At 39.3% G+C, this 18,438-nt stretch overlaps 1 protein-coding gene across 2 annotated transcripts in view; it reads right to left on the bottom strand.

Annotated features, from left to right (window-relative positions):
- Positions 1–287: 287 nt before the first annotated feature.
- MED17 (mediator complex subunit 17) overlaps positions 288–18,438 on the bottom strand; it is a 29,377-nt gene continuing 11,226 nt past the window's right edge. For both annotated transcript variants that reach the window (XM_011995015.1, XM_011995016.1), the window contains 6 exons: positions 17,469–17,599; positions 16,287–16,471; positions 11,752–11,889; positions 5,944–6,061; positions 3,716–3,875; positions 288–1,767 (listed from right to left, as the gene is read on the bottom strand). In XM_011995015.1, coding sequence (XP_011850405.1) covers positions 1,556–1,767; positions 3,716–3,875; positions 5,944–6,061; positions 11,752–11,889; positions 16,287–16,471; positions 17,469–17,599 — 944 coding nt within the window. In that variant the 3' untranslated portion in view covers positions 288–1,555. The remainder of the gene's footprint in view (positions 1,768–3,715; positions 3,876–5,943; positions 6,062–11,751; positions 11,890–16,286; positions 16,472–17,468; positions 17,600–18,438) is intronic.

Genomic DNA, 18,438 nt, shown 5'->3' with positions numbered 1-18,438 from the left:
AATCTACAATGGTAGAAGTTTACATAAACAAAAACTGGTCATTCAGCAAAAGTCTCAGACTCACTCTACTAGTGTGAGCCTTCGAAATCACATAAAAGACTCCTCATGTGAACGGAATTGTACAGATTAGCCTATTAGCCAAAGCAAATTTTGTGGGCAACAGTAATTTTTGAAGCACTCAAGATTTTTAAATAACCGCAAATTCACACCAATTATTTTAATTTCCATGGATAGAAAGATGCAAGATCTTGATCAGAAGGGGAAAAAAGCACAAAGTTGTTCTATCATGGCCCACAAGCTCCATTTTTCTTTAATGAAAACACGGTGGAGAAATACAAAGGAATTGTATTACTGCACAGTCATCTTACAAATTGTTAAAGCAGGATGTCTGTTTTAAAAATTGAAAGACTTACTTATAAGGAGACCTCACCTATATGATATTACTTTCAGTGGTACCAAAAGGTTTATAAGCCTAAATCTATCTCATATTAATGGGCACACTTTAGGCACTATTTCCAAGAAGTGTAAACCTGTTCCTTGGAAAAGATAATCCACTAATGCATTAGTTTTTTCCCTTTGAAAAAGCAGAGAGCTAATGGAAAGGCCTTAATTGGAGAAAGCAATCCAGGGCTGCTGGGTGGAGGCTGGAGAATCCCAGGTGGAAGATTGGGCATGAGCCATGCACTAGGTGTCTCAAGTGATGAAGTCATTCAAGCGGGAGAACAGACCAAAAAATCTTGATGCCCTAAAGAGATAATCTGCCTCCTATGCCTTCAGCTGTCCTTTCTGAGGATGTTCTTAAATTACCTATGTAGGTTAGACCCAGGCAAGCTTAAAGCAGACAACTGGAGGTTAGAGAGTAGAGAGTTTAGAGAGTAGGCTGGGCATAGTGGCTCACACCTGTAATCCTAGCACTTTGGGAGGCAGAGGCAGGTGGATCACTTGAGCCGAGTTGGAAACCAGCCTGGGCAGCATGGAAAAACCCTGTCTCTACAAAAAATACAAAAATTAGCCAGGCATGGTGGTGCATGTGTGTGGTCCCAGCTACTCGGAAGGCTGAGACAGGAGGATTACCTAAGCCCGGGAGGTCAAGACTGCAGTGAGCCATGATCACACCACTGCACTCCAGACTGGGCTACAGAGTGAAATCCATCTATTTAAAAAAAAAAAAAAAAAAGGTTAGGAAGTATTTGGGGGAAGAAAAAGTATTTGGAGATTTTTAAAACCACACACTTTATGTGATGTCCACATCAAAGAAGGAATATTTAAAAAGCAAATAGAAACACTTCAGTTAGTAATATTTTAAACTGCATGAAAAACGTATTATTTTACATCTTGTCATACTGTATATACAACTGTACATAAACTTCTGCATTTCAAAGCACTTATCATTTATAAAGTGAAAAGTTTCAAAGTGCTAAATAAACATTTCCTAATTATTGTTTTTAAAAACAGCACTCCTTTGGAAGTTATCTCTTCTTTGTACTTATAGTTGATCTGCAAACATTTCAAGTCAAAGTTTCTGGAAACTTCTTTAGGAAACATCTGGAAAAAATCATAGTAGACAAGGGCTAAGTGCAGACATAAGCAGCTCCATTTTATAAACAAAGTTTCGACCTTCCATTTTATTCCACTGAACTTCTTTGAATGGTCCACGAAGATGACTCCATTTGTTATCTTGTAAAACATCACTTTTTGGAAGGTCTTTACATTGGTTACGAGGAAACTGAACCATAATCTTGCTGCCACTTTCAGGTCCATTACGAACTGTGGAGAAAAACCAAAATATCAATACACTCTAGTTTACCAAACTAGAAATAACAAGGATAAATCCCATAACTTCATTCTACTGTGAATACAAAAACTCTGTCTGCCAACTTAAATATTCTTGTTAAAAAGTGCTTTTTCAGTTTCAACATGCAAGAAAAAAAAATTCTAACTTCTATATAAGAGGATGGTATAAATATGCAGGAGTTATTATTTGTACCACAAAGATTAAGCAAGATGAGTTTTGACCTAGGAATGTCAAATGTCCTCTATAATTTCAGGAAATCCCTTTTTGTTTATTTCCACATGCAGCACTGAAAAACATACAAAGCTTTTTTAGGAAGGCAGTTAAAAACAAGGTCTCACTATGTTGCCAGGGCTGGTCTCAAACTCCTGGGCTCAAGCAATCCTCCCACCTCAGCCTCCCAAAGTGCTGGGATTACAGGCGTGAGCCACCACACCTACTTGATATTCACCTATTTTTTTCAATACATTCCTTTGATAATGTAATCATTCAATGAATTGTTAATACATGCCTAATATGTAATGAAACCTCAACCACTTAAAATCAGGACTGAAAGGGATGAAGGAAAGATTATTCTGAATTAAGAATTTCAGGTTTTAATGAGGTTTTAACTATTACTTGGGAAAGAAGAAAAGGGTATTTTTAAATTCCTAGCAATCAAGATCCAGCAATGACCAAGCTTGCAGATTCACAAGCTGTGATCCTGTGGGGAAATATTTCTAACTACCCACTCTTTCAAATATAGTCATGAGCTGCGTAACATTTCAGTCAACTGCTTTTGTTGTGTTACAACTGTCTAGAGTACTCAGTATAGTAACATGCTGTACAGGTTTGTAGACTAGGAGCAACAGACTATGCCATGAAGCCTAGATGTGTATGTAGTAGGCTGTACCATCGAGGGCTGTGTAAGTGCATTCTATTATCACACAATGAAATCCTCTAACAAGACATTTCTCAGAACCTGTCCCTGTCGCTATGCAACACATGACTATTTTTAAAGTAGTCAGAGCAGATATTAGAAATGAAGATCACCCTAAAATCGTAAGTGCTTCAAATGTAAATTTAAGGTATGTAATACTCATGCAAGTGCCTATTACGGTGCCTACTCGTAGAAGGTGCTTAATAAAATACTTCTCCTCGGCCAGGTGCAGTGGCTCGTGCCTGTAATCCCAGCACTTTGGGAGGCCGAGGTGGCCGGATCATCTGAGGTTAGGAGTTCGAGACCAGCCTGGCCAACATGGCAAAACGCTGCCTCTACTAAAAATACAAAAATTAGTCAGGTGTGATGATGGGCACCTGCAGTCCCAGCTACTCGGGAGGCTGAAGCAGGAGAATCGCTTGAAACTGGGAGGCAGAGGTTGGGGTGAGCCGAGATCACGCCACTGTACTCTAGCCTGAGCGACAGAGCAAGACTCCGTCTCAAAAATAAATAAAATAAAATAAAACAAAACAAAATACATTATTTAAAATGTTTTTATTTAAAAAATTTTTAAAACTGTTACTATTTTTTTATATGAAAAAAATAGTATCTTGCATTAGATACTATTAGATACTCCTCTCTCTTCCATCCCTTTACTATTTGTAGGAACAGATATTTTTCTTCCCATGTTTACAGCAGTATATTTTTTAAAAGTTTTTATCCATTAAACTTTGGGACTGCAGGAGTAACAATGTTGATGACACTTTTCAGACTATCTCAGGAAAATGTGCTGCCAATCTAAACATTTGTTATAATTACTAGAAAGAGAAATAATAATCTCTTGCTCTGAATAATAGCTATGATCAAATAAACATTCAGTGTAAATACAACATTAACTAATTTATTGCAGAGATGAATTACTCTTACCAATATTTAATTATTAAAACTAAACGTTAAAGCCAAACTCCCAGTGGTCCCTTCTCATTCAAAGCAGCAGAAAGTACCTGAAATAGCATAGTCCCCACTCGGGGAGGCCACCGTGATGGCAGATGCATTACCAATGCTCTCTATGGGCCCAAGTCCTACATGATTACTGAAGCTCAGTACTTGCCAGCCCATAACCTTGGCGAGTTGCTGAACCGCATGTACCTGGTGCTGTGACATCTGTGAACGAAAAAGGACACTTGACTGACAACCAGCAGAGATATGTGCAGTGACCTAACATCACGACCATAAAGTAAACTTTTGTAGGGGTGCTGACTGACTAGTACAGCAACCCTATCTTAGGTCTGAGGAATCCTCCTGTGTGTAATGTAAGGGGAGGGAATAAGACTCCACCTTCCACTGCAAAAGCAAAAGTTGCCTGATACTTGCTTCTCCTGCCCACTGGCAGCTTAAGCACAGACATGCGACATAAATTTGGCCAACTGAAGGCTCCTGTCTAGATCACTGAATAGAGTGCAACATTTACCCCTTCAAATCCACTGTCTACCTTATTTTCTGCCCTGGGAGGCTGACACACGTGGTTACATTAATACTTTCTTACGTCCTCTGGCTTTGGGCTGGGTTCAGATAATGGGAGCCATTCAAAGGGAGCCAGAAGGACGGCAAGGAAGAGTGAGGTCAGGGTATTTATTCCCCTGGCATCCTCCCTGTGAGGTTGTCTAGGCTGGTTGTATCTCTTGACTGGCTGCTAGGCTTCTCAAGATGGACTGTTCTACATGACTCTCCCCCTCAGGGTTCCTGTAATCTGTCCTTCCTCTTAACTTTGGTCTAGCAATGGTGACCACTAAACCCCTGGGGCCTGGTTACCTGGTTACTACGACTAGCAGCAGGTTACCACTATCCCTGGTGGCTCTCCTACACCCATACTTTTGTAAACAGATTTTTAGTAACTAGGCCCTCCTAAAATTATCCTCCTGAGTCTGCCACCTATTTCTTGTTAAGACTCTGACTGATACAATGGGGACAATTTAGAATGCATTCTGTCACCAGTGCTGAAGGCAGCAGTGCTGGGACAGCATTAGTGCCATTCCCCTGGCCATGGGTCTCATATCGAGTGTTGATCCCTATCCATTTGTAAGCCTTGTTCTCTAGACCTCCCGTTGATTCTGGGACCTGCTCAATAGTGTTCTAATATATTTTTGTGTGTGTGCTTAAGGTGACCAAACCAATTTGGATGTAATTAGCCAAGAGCTGCCATACCTAACAAATGAATTTTACTTACTTGGCACCAAAGAAGCAAATCAGTATAAAAGATCATTGCTTCTGAGGTGGAAACTGTTTTTTTTTAATGTGAAAAAAAATACTATCTTGCATTAACATTTCAAAAACCTACCCTTTAACTTATAATTCAGTATTTCACTGGGTCATTAAAAACTCCATGAAGAAATTAGGAAAAATACTGTTAGATATGAAAAGAAAGGGCTAGAAATTTGTCTGATGTCACAAAGCAAGTTTGTCGTCATGCTGGGGCTAGAACACATCACTTTTTTTTTTTTTTTTTTAAAGAGATGGTATCTCGCTCTGTCACTCTGGGCTGAAGCATAGTGAGACCAATCATAGCTCACTGTAACCTCGAACACCCGGGCTCAGACAACCCTCCTGCCTCGGCCTCCCTAACAGCTATGACTATAGTTACATACCAACACACCTACCCAATTTTCTATTTTTGTAGAGACAGGGATCTTTCTATGCTGCCCAGGCTGGTATTGAACTCCTGACCTGAAGTGATCCTCTCACTTCAGCCTCCTAAAGTGCTGGGATTATAGGCACAAACCACCATACCCAGCCTCAAACCCATCACTTTCTATACTGCCCCTTGGACTTGAGGTTAAACTACTTTATATATTACGGATAATGGTCATTTTTTTATATGATCTCCCTTTCTCTAGTTTTCTTCAGTTTCTACAACAACTCTGGAGATGTTATAAACCTTATAGATTTTGTAAACCTTCACAAATATGACATGAGGGGAAAAAAACTTGCCAGTCTCAGAACTGGTCCTTCATCTTAAGACAAACTATGTGAAAACCTAGGACAGCTTATCAGGACTTTCAATTAATCAACAGGTTGTAAAATGTGCCTTAGAAATTAAACAGAATTTAATTTCTACTGGAAAAAAATTTTCTTCTTACATAATTTATTACATTTTTAACTACTTTTAAACCAATTTGTTCTTTAAGTAGCTATGCGAAGAAGGAGGGCTTAAAACACAACCTGCAACTGTTACCTGAGACAGAAGAAAATCCTGTAGCTCCTGCTCCTGATAAGACAGTGTGATTACTCTTCCATCTCTATGTACAACTCGAATCTGCTCAACTCCAATATTCAATTGCAGTTGAATGGACCTTTATAGACACACATACTAAAAATCAGAGATGTTCAAAATTATCTTATACAATATCATAAATAATAAACCTCAACATCAAATTAAAAATTATTATTATTATTTTTTCAGACAAAGTCTCAGTCTGTTGCCCAGGCTGGAGTGCAGTGGCACGATCTCAGCTCACTGCAACCTCCCTCTCCTGAGTTCAAGAGATTCTCCTGACTCAGCCTCCCAAGTAGCTGGGATGACAGGCACCTGCCACCACGCCCAGCTAATTTTTGTTATTTTTAGTAGAGACGGTATTTCACCATGTTGGCCAGGCTGGTCTCGAACTCCTGACCTGAAGTGATCTACCTGCCTTGGCCTCCCAAAGCGCTGGGATTACAGGCCTGAGCCCCCGTACCCGGCCAAAAAGAAAACGTTTTAATAACCCACACCAACATCCATAGAGGAGATGCAGGGGTCTTCTTAGGTTCAACTAAACAGACTCACCCCAGAATACCATAGACCACACCGAGTACCAGTCTACCCAGAAGGATGTGAAGGGACCACAGCTTGCCAGCAGGCCATGCAACTGTCTATATAGCAGCAGAACACCTTTGCTGCAAGGAGAAGAGATCCACATTGGGTATATGTGGGACCTGCCCTAACAGGAGCCATAAGCTCTTGTAACAACTCCATAGGCATGGTTTCCACAAGCTAAGCCTAGTTTTAAAAGTCACCACTATCCAGGGAAGTCCAAAGGCATTCCCATCAGTTATTTAAAATTTCTCCCGGTTCAGATGCATTTTACCAATTTGAGATCATTTTTACTATAAGCAATGTTGCCTAGTAATACAGATGACATCTTTCCTTAACAGATTTCCAAGGGATTAGAGCCAGCGTTAACAAAGAGCAAATTCTCATACAGAAAGAGAAACGGTTTTGTTAACTCTTTACCTTCTCCTACTGAAAAAACTGGCAAACAAGTCAGAATATATATACTCCATTAAGTTGGCTTAGGCCAAATAAAGAAATTCATACAATAGCCAGTAAATAACAAGCAGATCACTGCACTCTTCCAAAGGAACTTCTAAAATTTCAGCGTGTAATACATCCAAGAAACCTGAAATCCCCTAATAACATAGATGAACAAAATGCAGGAAAAAACAGCTTTATATCCTCTCACATTTGATAATAGCGCTTGTTTCTAACTTTGTTTTAAAGTAAGTATTTTACAATAAAGCATTTTGGTGATTGTCTATATAAAGTTGAAATTTAAAAAAAAAAAAAAAAGATGCCGGGTGCAGTGGCTCATGCCTGTAATCCCAGCATTCCGGGAGGCCGAGGCAGGCGATCACAAGGTCAAGAGATCGAGACCATCCTGGCCAACATGGTGAAATCCCACCTCTACTAAAAATACAAAAATTAGGTGGGCGTGGCGGCACACACCTGTAGTCCCAGCTATTCAGGAGGCTGAGGCAGAAGAATTGCTTGAACCCAGGAGACACAGGTTGCAGTGAGCCAAGATCACACCACTACACTCCAATCCGACGACAGAGCAAAACTCCATCTCTAAAAAAAAAAAAAAAAAAAAAAAAGACAAGGTCTTGCTATGTTGCCCAGGCTGGAGTGCAGTGGTTTTTTCCATGGTGCCATCATAGCGCACTGCATCCTTGAAATCCTGACGTTGAGTAATCCCCTCCCGCCTCAGCCTCCTAAGAGGCTGGGACTTCAGGTGGGTGCAACCATGCCTGGTTTAAGTTGTAATTTTGATGAACTAAAGTTTACACTGTTTTCTCAAAGAAAAACAAAACTCAAAAGGCTTAAAGATATATACATCATACATCTAACAAACATTTTAGAATTCTTTTCTTAAAACAAGGTGTGAAGGAACAGGGATTCTTATCACTCACTGTTGGTGAATGCATACTTGTGGCAACCAATTGAAGAACAATTTGGTAGTACTAATTAAAAATTTAAATGTCCTTATCTTTTCTTTGAGACGGGATCTCACTCTATCACCCAGGCAGGAGTGCAGTGGCACAATCTCAGCTCACTGCAACCTCTGTCTCCTGGGTTCAAATGATTCTCCCACTTCAGCCTCCCAAGCAGCTGGAACTACAGGCATGTACCACCATACCCAGCTAATTTTTCTGTTTTTAGTAGGGACAGGGTTTCACCATGTTGGCCAGGCTGGGCTCGAACTCCTGGCCTCAAGTGATCCGTCCGCCTCAACCTCCCAAAATGCGGGGGATAGAGGCGTGAGCCACCGTGCCCAGCCAAATGTCCTTCTGTTTTAACCCAGCAATTATACTCATAGGACTTTACCCTATAAATGGATATACCTGTATATGTACAAATTATTTGGCTGATACTCAACAAAAATGTTCAGCAACAGAAGACTGATTAAAAGTTTGGGACATATAATGGAATACAAAAAGGCTGTAAGAAAAAAATGAGGTAGACCTATGTGCTAACAAAATAATGTTTACTGACTCATATACTACTACTGAGCAATAAATTGTTTATTATGTGTACCTGTCTGTATTTCTGGACCTTATGGCAACATGAATAATTTTAACTCAGAATAATGCAGAATAATCCATATATTTTAAACCTTGTTAAAACAGTCCACATAAAATAGTCCACATTTACTACTCTGTAAAGCATTTCCTGTATACAGTTTTTCCTAATTGATTCCATTGTATTCTGATCATTAAACCTACCTGCATAAGTTGAACTATTTCAAAAAAATACTACTGAGTTTAAAAAGCACGTAAATTGCAAATGACTGCTAATACGTATAGAGTTTCTTTTTGGGGTGATGGAAATGTCCAAAAATTAGATGATGATGGTTATACAACACAGGGAATACACTAAAAACCACTGAACTGTGTCCACTTTAAAATGGTGAATTTTGTTATGTGTAATATGTTTTTGGAAAGCATACAAAACTGTGTAAGAGAGGTAGGGTTGCATGTCTTCTACATGTATATGTAAAAAAGAACTCTTTTTAAAGAGAGGTAGGGTACAGGAACAGGTAAGTACACAGACATTCCTAGAAAGATGTGGAAGAAACTGTTTTAAATGACTGATCCAAAGGAATTCTGAGAATTATTTTTAACTTTCAACAGCCTAAGTTGAGCCCAGCTGTGATGGTTAATACTGTCAACTTGATTGGACTGAAGGATACAAAGTATTAGTCCTAGGTAAGTCTGTGAGGATGTTAACATCCTCATCCAAAGGAGATTAACATTTGAGTCAGTGGGCTGGGAAAGGCAGACCCACCCTTAATCTGGGTGGGTACAATCTAATCAGCTGCCAGCATGGCTAGAATATAAACAGGCAGAAAAATGTGAAAAGAGAGACTGGCCTAGCCTCCCAGCCTACATCTTTCTCTTTGCTGGATGCTTGCTGCTCTTGAACATCAACTCCAAGTTCCTTAGTTTTGGAACTTGGACTGGCTCTCCTTGCTCCTCAGCCAGCAGATGGCCTATTGTGGGACCTTGTGATCGTGTGAGTTAATACTAAATAAACTCCCACGTGTGTGTGTGTGTGTGTGTGTGTGTGTGTGTGTGTGTGTGTGTGTATATTTTCAATTAGTTCTGTCCCTCTAGAGAATCCTAATACACCAGCTATAGAAGATGAGGAAAAGGGCATTCTACTACTGCCTTCTACTTCTCCTCCACTCCTGATTCTGTCAAGGCTACATCATCACTAACTTTTCTTCATGGAAGTTTAGCACGTTTACATTGGGACCTGTAATCATAATCCCACAGTTTTAGTCTTAGTTCTAAGTATAAACAATTCAATGATGATAACTTTCTCTTTTCCTTCCCATTGCACTCAGTCTCTCTTAACTTTTTACTACAGAAAATTTTAAACACAAACAGTAGGAGGGCAAAAGGCTTATCGGCAAATAAATAATAAACACCAACAGAAGTATAATATAATGAAAGCCTATAATTCCATCACCCAGTCTTAACAGCTAAAAATGCAACCCAAACTTGTTTCATCTATGTTCAACACCTACTTTCTCCCACCCCACCCTCAAATCACCCCAATTATTTTATTATTTCTTTAGACAGGGGAAGAAAACTCTATGACTCCACTTTAGTCCACCATCTTTCTCTGGAAGTTTCAGGACTAGTTTCCTTCCCATTGTGTATTCTCTCATACTCTACATCTGCTCTCACACTTATCTACTATTTTTTCATTTTTTAAGTGAATTAAAACCTCTGCATTAAAAATAGCATTATATTGGGAATGACTGTACATAGGAAAAACTCAAAAAGAAAGAAAAAAATAGCATTATAAAAGTATTTTCTGCCCCTACTCCCAAGGGTCATTATTCCGTGTTTCACAGTATGTTTTGCTTTACTGTGGCTAGTTACGTCTGTCTGAAATAAAGCAACTAAGAAGGGTATGGTAGTGCACACCTGTAGTCCCAGCTACATAGGACACAGAGGCGGGAGGACTGCTTGAGCCCAGGAGTTTGAGATCAGCCTGGACAACAGCATTGTGAGACGCCATCTCGAAAACACAAACTGAGACAAAAAGGAATTAAACTAACTAACACTTTAAAAATAAAACGTAGTCACAGACCCTGACAAATGTCAGGTGTTAAATTTCAAAGAGGCTCAAAAGGTAACCTAAAAAGTCCTTTAATGGCTACTGGCCAATTGTATTAAGTCGTGATTTGTGAATGTAAATCAAGTAGACTGCATTCCTATGAAGGCTGGGGACAAAAACCATCTTACCTCCTTCACAGACACACAGTTATCAACCCAGTTTTTAGGGCATAATCATGAACTGGATTAGACCCAGGATCAACACCAGGTCATGAGAGCTATAAAACTTAGGCTGTTCTAGGCATAACATGCAGTACAGGCTAGAATACAAATGGCCCTATTAACTTCAAATGTACTAGACCTGCCATAGCCATTAGGCAAGAACTGAAGCAGACCTGGAGTCTCAAGAGGTAAGACAGCCTTCTGCTCAGTGCTGGGATTCATTGTTTACCCCAGCTCAAATATGTGACATTTACCTAATAGAGACTAGTTTTTAGACATTCTTACCTCTCATTCTTACAATGTTTAAAAACAGACTTTATGAATTTTCTCCTAATAACTAATAGCCATAAAAAAAAAAAAAAAAAAAAAAACAGTCGCCGGGAGTGGTGGCTCATGCCTGTAATCCCAGCACTTTGGGAGGCCAAGACAGGAGGATTGCTGAAGTCCAGGAGTTCAAGACCAGCAGGGGCAACATAGACCTGTTTCTCAAAAAAAAAAATTTGTTTTAATTGGCTGGGCATGGGGGCACACACCTATAGTCCCAGCTACTCAGGAGGTTGAGGCAGAATTCCTTGAACCCAGGAGCTTGAGGCTGCAGTCAGTTATGAACATCACTGCACTCCAACCTGGGTAAAAGAGTGAGACTCCACCTAAAAAACAAACAAACAAAAAAACACTCTCTTTGGGAGGCCGAGGCAGGCAGATCACGAGGTCAGGAGATCGAGACCATCCTGGCTAACACGGTGAAACTCCATCTCTAATAAAAATACAAAAAACAAAACAAAACAAACAAAAAAACACTCTACAGTTTATACAATTTACAGAAATGTTATGCCACCCTAGCAAATAAAAACCAAATGCTTAATACAATTACTCAGCAAACATCAACATCCATTAACATATTAAATACAAAACTTTTATTTTGGCCACTTACTTGCATATTTGCTCATAGCCTTGTGATGTGATTAAAACTTTCACACTAGATTCATAAACATCATTGATATTTGACCAATGAGCTTGTATCTGAGGATCCTCAATTCGGCTTGCTAAGCTGTCAATGGTTGCAGCAGCTCTTTTAAACACAAGAGGTTAAAAAACTTTTTAACTCACCATACAAAATGATAGGACTATAAATGATTCATCAATGTTATGAAAATTTTAAAACTACTTTTTAAAACTACCACTATGTGTAAGGCAGACTTTAAACGAAGGCAGAGGTAGTTCTAAGAACCCTTTCATACTGCTTGAATGTGTAGATTCTCAGCTTCACACTACAATACACTCTCATCACACACCCCTGATTATCACGATTCATGATAGATTTATTCCCTTTATTCATTTTCTTCCACTCAGAAAAGCTTATCAGGAAATGAATGAGAAGGATATTCGATATTCTAGGGTATAAACCTAATATAAATCATTCATAAATGTCAGTATTTGATCCCTGGTAGAAATGACTTGGGACATACCCACATTTAGACCCATTACTGTAATGAAATTATAATCATATTCAAGAGAAGCTAGAGATTTTTTGCACAATCAAAACCTTATACTCCAAAAAAAAAGAAAAATATCAATACAAACGAGAAATAAGATTCATCAAGTATTCATTATATAGCAAGCATTATAGTAAGTGCTTTCATGAATTATATCATTTAATCTTACTAACATATCATTTAATCTTAACCTTATTAGGTAGGCACTATTATTTCCATTCTTATAAGAGGAAAAACTTTAGCAATGTTAAGCAATTTGCCCAAGGTCACATAGATGTAAACTGGGATACAAAACCTGGGAGTCTAAATCCAGAGCCAAAAACCTGGGAATCTAATTCCAAAGCCAATAATCTTATACACACTAATCAACAGCCAACACTTAGAACCAAAGCATAAATCATTTAAATTAACCAACCCTCAGTTTCTAATTATCTGATTTTTAACATTTTACTGGAAAAAGAAAGAAAAGCCTGGAGGTGGCTCACACCTGTAACCAAAACACTTTGCGGGGACAAGGAGGGAAGATCGCTTGATACCAGGAGTTCAAAACAAACCCAAGCAACGTATCGACAACCAGTCTCTATAAATAAAAAGAAAATTAGCTGGCACAGTGGTGTGCATGAGTAGTCCCTGCTACTCAGGAGACTGAGGCAGGATATCACTTGAGCCCAGCAGTTCCAGGTTACAGTGAGCTTTGACCCCACTACTGCACTGCACTCCAGTCTAGGCCAGAGTAAGATGCTGTCTCAAATTTTTTTTTTTTTTTTGAGACGGAGTCTCGCTCTGTCGCCCAGGCTGGATCTCAGCGGCCGGATCTCAGCTCGCTGCAAGCTCCGCCTCCCGGGTTTAGGCCATTCTCCTGCCTCAGCCTCCCGAGTAGCTGGCACTACAGTTACCTGGGACTACTAGCCACCTCGCCCGGCTAGTTTTTTGTATTTTCTTAGTAGAGACGGGGTTTCACCGTGTTAGCCAGGATGGTCTCGATCTCTTGACCTCATGATCCGCCCGTCTCGGCCTCCTAAAGTGCTGGGAAATTTTTTTTTTTTAAGAGACGGTCTCACTCTATCACCCAGGCTGGAGTGCAGTGGTATAATCTTAGCTCACTGCAACCTCCACCTCCCAGGTTCAAGCGATTCTCCTGTCTCAGCCTCCAGAGTGTAGCTTAGACTACAGGCGTGTGTCACCACGCCTGGCTAATTTTTCTATTTTTAGTAGAAACAAGGTTTTGCCATGTTGGTCAGGCTGCTGTAGAACTCCTGACCTCAAGTGATCTGCCCTCCTTGGCCTCCCAAAGTGCTAGGATTACAGGCATGAGCCACCATACCATGCCCCACCTCAAAATTAAAAAAAAAAAAAAAAAAAAAAAAAATTTAATTTTAAAAGAAAACGGGAAGAAATGAGAAGAGCCAGTAGGCACAAGGGACTTTTACATTAACAGACTTAGGGTTTGGTCTGCTGCTACAGTACTGGCTTCTTACAATACATTCTGAAATTTATTTTCCTTTTTCCTTGGTGTGTTTCCCTGACAGTGCTTCAAAATTCCTATAGAAGATATGTATGTGTGTGAGCATTACAAGAACCGTTAAACTGGAAATAAAATTATCTAGCAATGGAAAATTGGGAAATCATGAAGTATTTATATAATAGGATATTATACAGCTATTAAAATACATTTAAAAACCTTTAATAAAAGATGAAAAACTTTATAATACAATATTAAATGAACGCAAGGTATAAAGTTTTCGTTTGTTCTGGTGTCACCTCTGAGGTATGAACTCAGAAGGATATAAAATTTTATAATCTCTGATTTCGTTTTTAAAGACACACATACACTCTGACATATATACATAAAAATATATTAGCATGTCAAGAGATCTCACAGTGCATGGTATCATACACATCAGTCTTTTTTTCCTTTTTTAACATATGGCTTCGCTCTGTCACCATAACTGGAGCATACTGGAGTGATCACAGCTCACTGCAGCCTCAACATCCCAGGCTCAAGCGATGCTCCAGCCTCAGCCTCCCAAGTAGCTGGGACTACAAGTGCATACCACCACAGCTGGCTAATTTTTTTTATTTTTTGTAGAGATGGGCCATGTTGCCTAGGCTGGTCTCAAACTCCTGGAATCAAGGGATCTGCCTGGCCTCCCTGAATGCTGAGTTTACAGGCATGAGCCACCACACCAAGCCCAGCTATTTTTTAAAAGACTTCCTGGCCAGGCACAGTGGCTCACGCCTGTAATCCCAGCATGTTGGGAGGCCGAGGTGGGCAGATTACTTGAGGTCAGGAGTTCGGGACCAGCCTGGCCAACATGGTGAAACCCCATCTCTACTAAAAACACAAAAATTAGCCAGGCATGGTGGTGCATGCTTGTAATCCCAAATACTCGGGAGGTTGAGGCGGGATGATTGCTTGAACCCAGGAGGCAGAGTCTGCAGTGAGCTGCACCACTGCACTCCAGCCTGGGTGACACAGTGAGACTTCATCTCAAAAAAAAAAGAAAAAAAATTTCTTGTAGAGACAAGGTCTCACTACATTGCCCAGGCTGGTCTCAAACTCCTGGGCTCCTGGGCTCCAGCAAGCTTCCCATCTTGGCCTCCTAAAGTATAGGGACTACAAGGGTGAGCCACCATGCCCAGCCAGGGTCTTTTTTTCTTTACTAAGCTTTTTGCACACCAGAAAGAAGTAACATTTTTAAAGCTTTGCTGCTTCGAAGGCTACACTTACTACTCTGAAATTTATAATGGTTCTAAAAACAGCTATTTTTATGCTGATCATTTATTTTGGGGAATATATAAATTTGTGGTCAATCAGAAATTTGGAAGACTACTCAAATTATCAGCTTTTTAAGTTGAACTGTATTAATGGTAAGAAACAGTAACCTACCATATAATACTTTATTACTTACAAGAAACTTCTACATACATCATGTAATATGACCCTAAGACCCCACTCCTATACCTCCTATTGACAGTGGATTAAGTGGGGGACCATAGACACTAAATCCCTTGCTCGAAGTTATTTAGCAAACGATTGAGCCTTGGCTTACACACCTTTCATCCCTAGTCCCCTACTCCTTTCACTGCATCATGCTGTCTTCTCTAACATGTCTCCCTAATTCCTTTTACTAAAAGTTGAAGGACCTAAATTTCCACTTTAAGACTACAAACTCATGTACTAAAAAAAAACTGTATTAACAAGAAAAAGACTGGAAATCAAAAATAAAATATCATCTATTTAATGACAATGCCCACGCCTGAAATTCTGGAGTACTACCAAGGCATAATTACAAATGAAGTAAAAACAGGCCTTTTCACTAAGTACCAATAATAAAATAGAAAAGCACCCTTTAGCACTGAAAAAGATACATTTATATGTAATCATGCCACGTTATTTTGTAAGCAGTATATATAAAGGAAAAAAAAGAGCTTTGGCATTACATAGACCTGGGCATAAATCCTGGTTCCGCAACTTTTTAGCTGTGTAACGTTGAGAAAGGTGCATAACTTCTTTAAGCCTCAATCTTATCAGTAAAAACAGGGTTAATACTTCCTGCCCCAAAGAACAAAGATTAAATAAGTTAACACGAAGGAAAATGCTCTCCAAACTCTAAAATGTGCAAGAAACAAAACATACAGAAACACTCAAGAAAAACATTTAAATCAGTTCAGAAATAAGTAACTCATGGCTGGGTTACTGAAGAAAGTATAGTGTTGTAAGGCACATTCCTAGTCAGTTGTCTTTGCAAAAAAGTGACAGTGTTAGAAAGAATACTGTTAGATCAGACATAGATCTAAGTCTTCCCCAGACTTGACAGGACCCAGTCTATGACCATAAATAAACTCTTACCACTTCCTCTGCCTAAAATTAAAAAATTAAAGCATCCCAAAAAGGTGTATGAAATAATAGAAGAAAACAAACTGCAATTTCAAAGAAAAAACAGAAAACAGTAACTTTGTTCAACCTTACCTACTCCTTAGAAAAATATGCTTTGCTTGTTTAATTATTTTTTCCAGAAGCCCTTCACTGGACTGTAATGAATTAATTTCATTTTTATCAAAAGCTTGAGGACCTGAAAGTCTCATTCTCTTGTGGCCAAAAGGTGCACTTGCTGGATGAGGCATCATGATGGAACTCAAGGTCTGTTTATGAAACTAACAAAAACAGTCATTTTAAATAACCAATATCCACATTAGTAAATGCTACACAATATTTAATCAAAACATGGCTGACATCTTAGAAACACTGAAAGGAATGGATTTGAACCACATATGAAAACAATCCAACCTTGGAGAAAAATGCTAGCATCTACTAGGTCACACTTAATGCAAGTCTGTAGAGAGAAGGGTCCCTCTCAAGCTGTAACTTTTTTCCTTTTCTCATGTCAGATGGGTAATGCGCCGACATCCTAATAAGGTTTGAGGGAGTCACAACTCACGCATAAGCATGAAAGCCCAATCATGCTTTTGAACCACAAAAGGATCTCAAGCTTTTTTATTTTAAAAGTTTTAAAATATAAAACAATCCTCTTCATTGAGTCTCATAAATAGAACATATACAATCAGTAAATAGTTTTTTCACTATACCCTAGATTAGAGGTTCTCAAACCCGGCTGCCTATCTGAACCTCCTGAGGAGCTTTTTAAAAACAACTCTTATACCATCACAATCAACTGAACCAGGTTTTGGGGTTGGGCAGGAGAGGTTGTAATATATACTTCCATGAAATTTCACAGGATATTCTTTTGAAATTACCCTGGCCTGTGAACCAGCTCCCTGGAAACAGTTGCAGATGATCTACAAGTAGAACATGTCCCAAAATAAAACTAGTCTGTTCACAGACTCTGGCAAGACATTTTCCCTTACCTCCCCCAGTCAGAATCACCCTTCCCTCTGCACTTTAGCACCATGTTTCTTACACCTCTACTTTAAAACCTGTATACCTCTACCACTAGAAGGTATGCTTGGGAACAGGGACAGTATTCTGATTATCTCTATTCCCCTAGGAAACAGCAAGGATCTTTCATACCAGACAATGAATGTTGGTGCTATGTGAATAATCAAGACTCAGCAGAGGAGCGGGATGCTTTGTGCATACTCACGGCCCTGGACATGCTCACCACAGTGCAAAGAAAAACATTTATTTCCTTACCTCTCTAATCAGTAGATGCAAATTATGCTCTAGGACATAAAGGTGGTCCTCTGGACATTGCTTCTCAGTAGTAGATTTTTGGGATTTCTTATCATTTGAGGAATGGCACAAAGAAATAGATAACTGCAAGTCTATTTATAAAAAGGAGGAGGACAGATGTAAATAACCTGAAATATGGAAAGGTACAAACTGTCTTCATAAAGTATAATCATAGCTCATTTTCAAAAGGTATATTCTAAACTTGAAGATCAGACCTTATGATTAACATCTGTATATCAAGATTACTATTCGGCTGGGTGCGGTGGCTCACGCCTGTAATCCCAGCATGTTGGGAGGCCAAGGCGGGCGGGTCACAAGGTCAGCGGATCAAGACCATCATGGCCAACATAGTGAAATCCCGTCTCTACTAAAAATACAAAAAAATTAGCTGGGCATGGTGGCGTGTGCCTATACTCCCAGCAGCTCGGGAGGCTGCGGCAGAAGAATCGCTTGAATCAGGAGGTGGACAGGTTGCAGTGAGCCAAGATCACACCATTGCACTCCAGCCTGAACAATAAAATGGAAACTTTATCTTAAAAAAAAAAAAAAAAAAACTATTCATGAATACAATAAACTACCATGTATTTTAACAATTCAAATTCTGTTGACATATAATACGGCTGCTGCCCTTGAACTGTGGCTAAAGACTGGTGAAAAAGCTATATATTAATTCGTTTTTTCCTTTAAAATAAGAGTTGGTAGTCAGTCTTACTGCGTAAAAGACAGTCTTCCCTGCTCCCATGAGAAGTAGGATGGAATTTCTCACTGCTAAAACCTACTTCCTTCTAAAGACGACAGTCCTTAGAATTCACGTAAAAAACAAGTGCAAAGCTAAATACAAACTGATCCCCAGGGCAAGTCTACCTGCTTTTGAATAATACAATGAAAATCCAGTTTCTACAAATTTGAGACTATTATAAGTAAACTCTTT

The sequence above is a fragment of the Mandrillus leucophaeus genome, unplaced genomic scaffold, assembly GCF_000951045.1.
Source record: "Mandrillus leucophaeus isolate KB7577 unplaced genomic scaffold, Mleu.le_1.0 Scaffold465, whole genome shotgun sequence".
NCBI lineage: Eukaryota > Metazoa > Chordata > Mammalia > Primates > Cercopithecidae > Mandrillus > Mandrillus leucophaeus.
The sequence above is the reverse complement of the archived record's forward strand: the minus strand, read 5'-3'. Positions and strand labels throughout refer to the sequence as shown.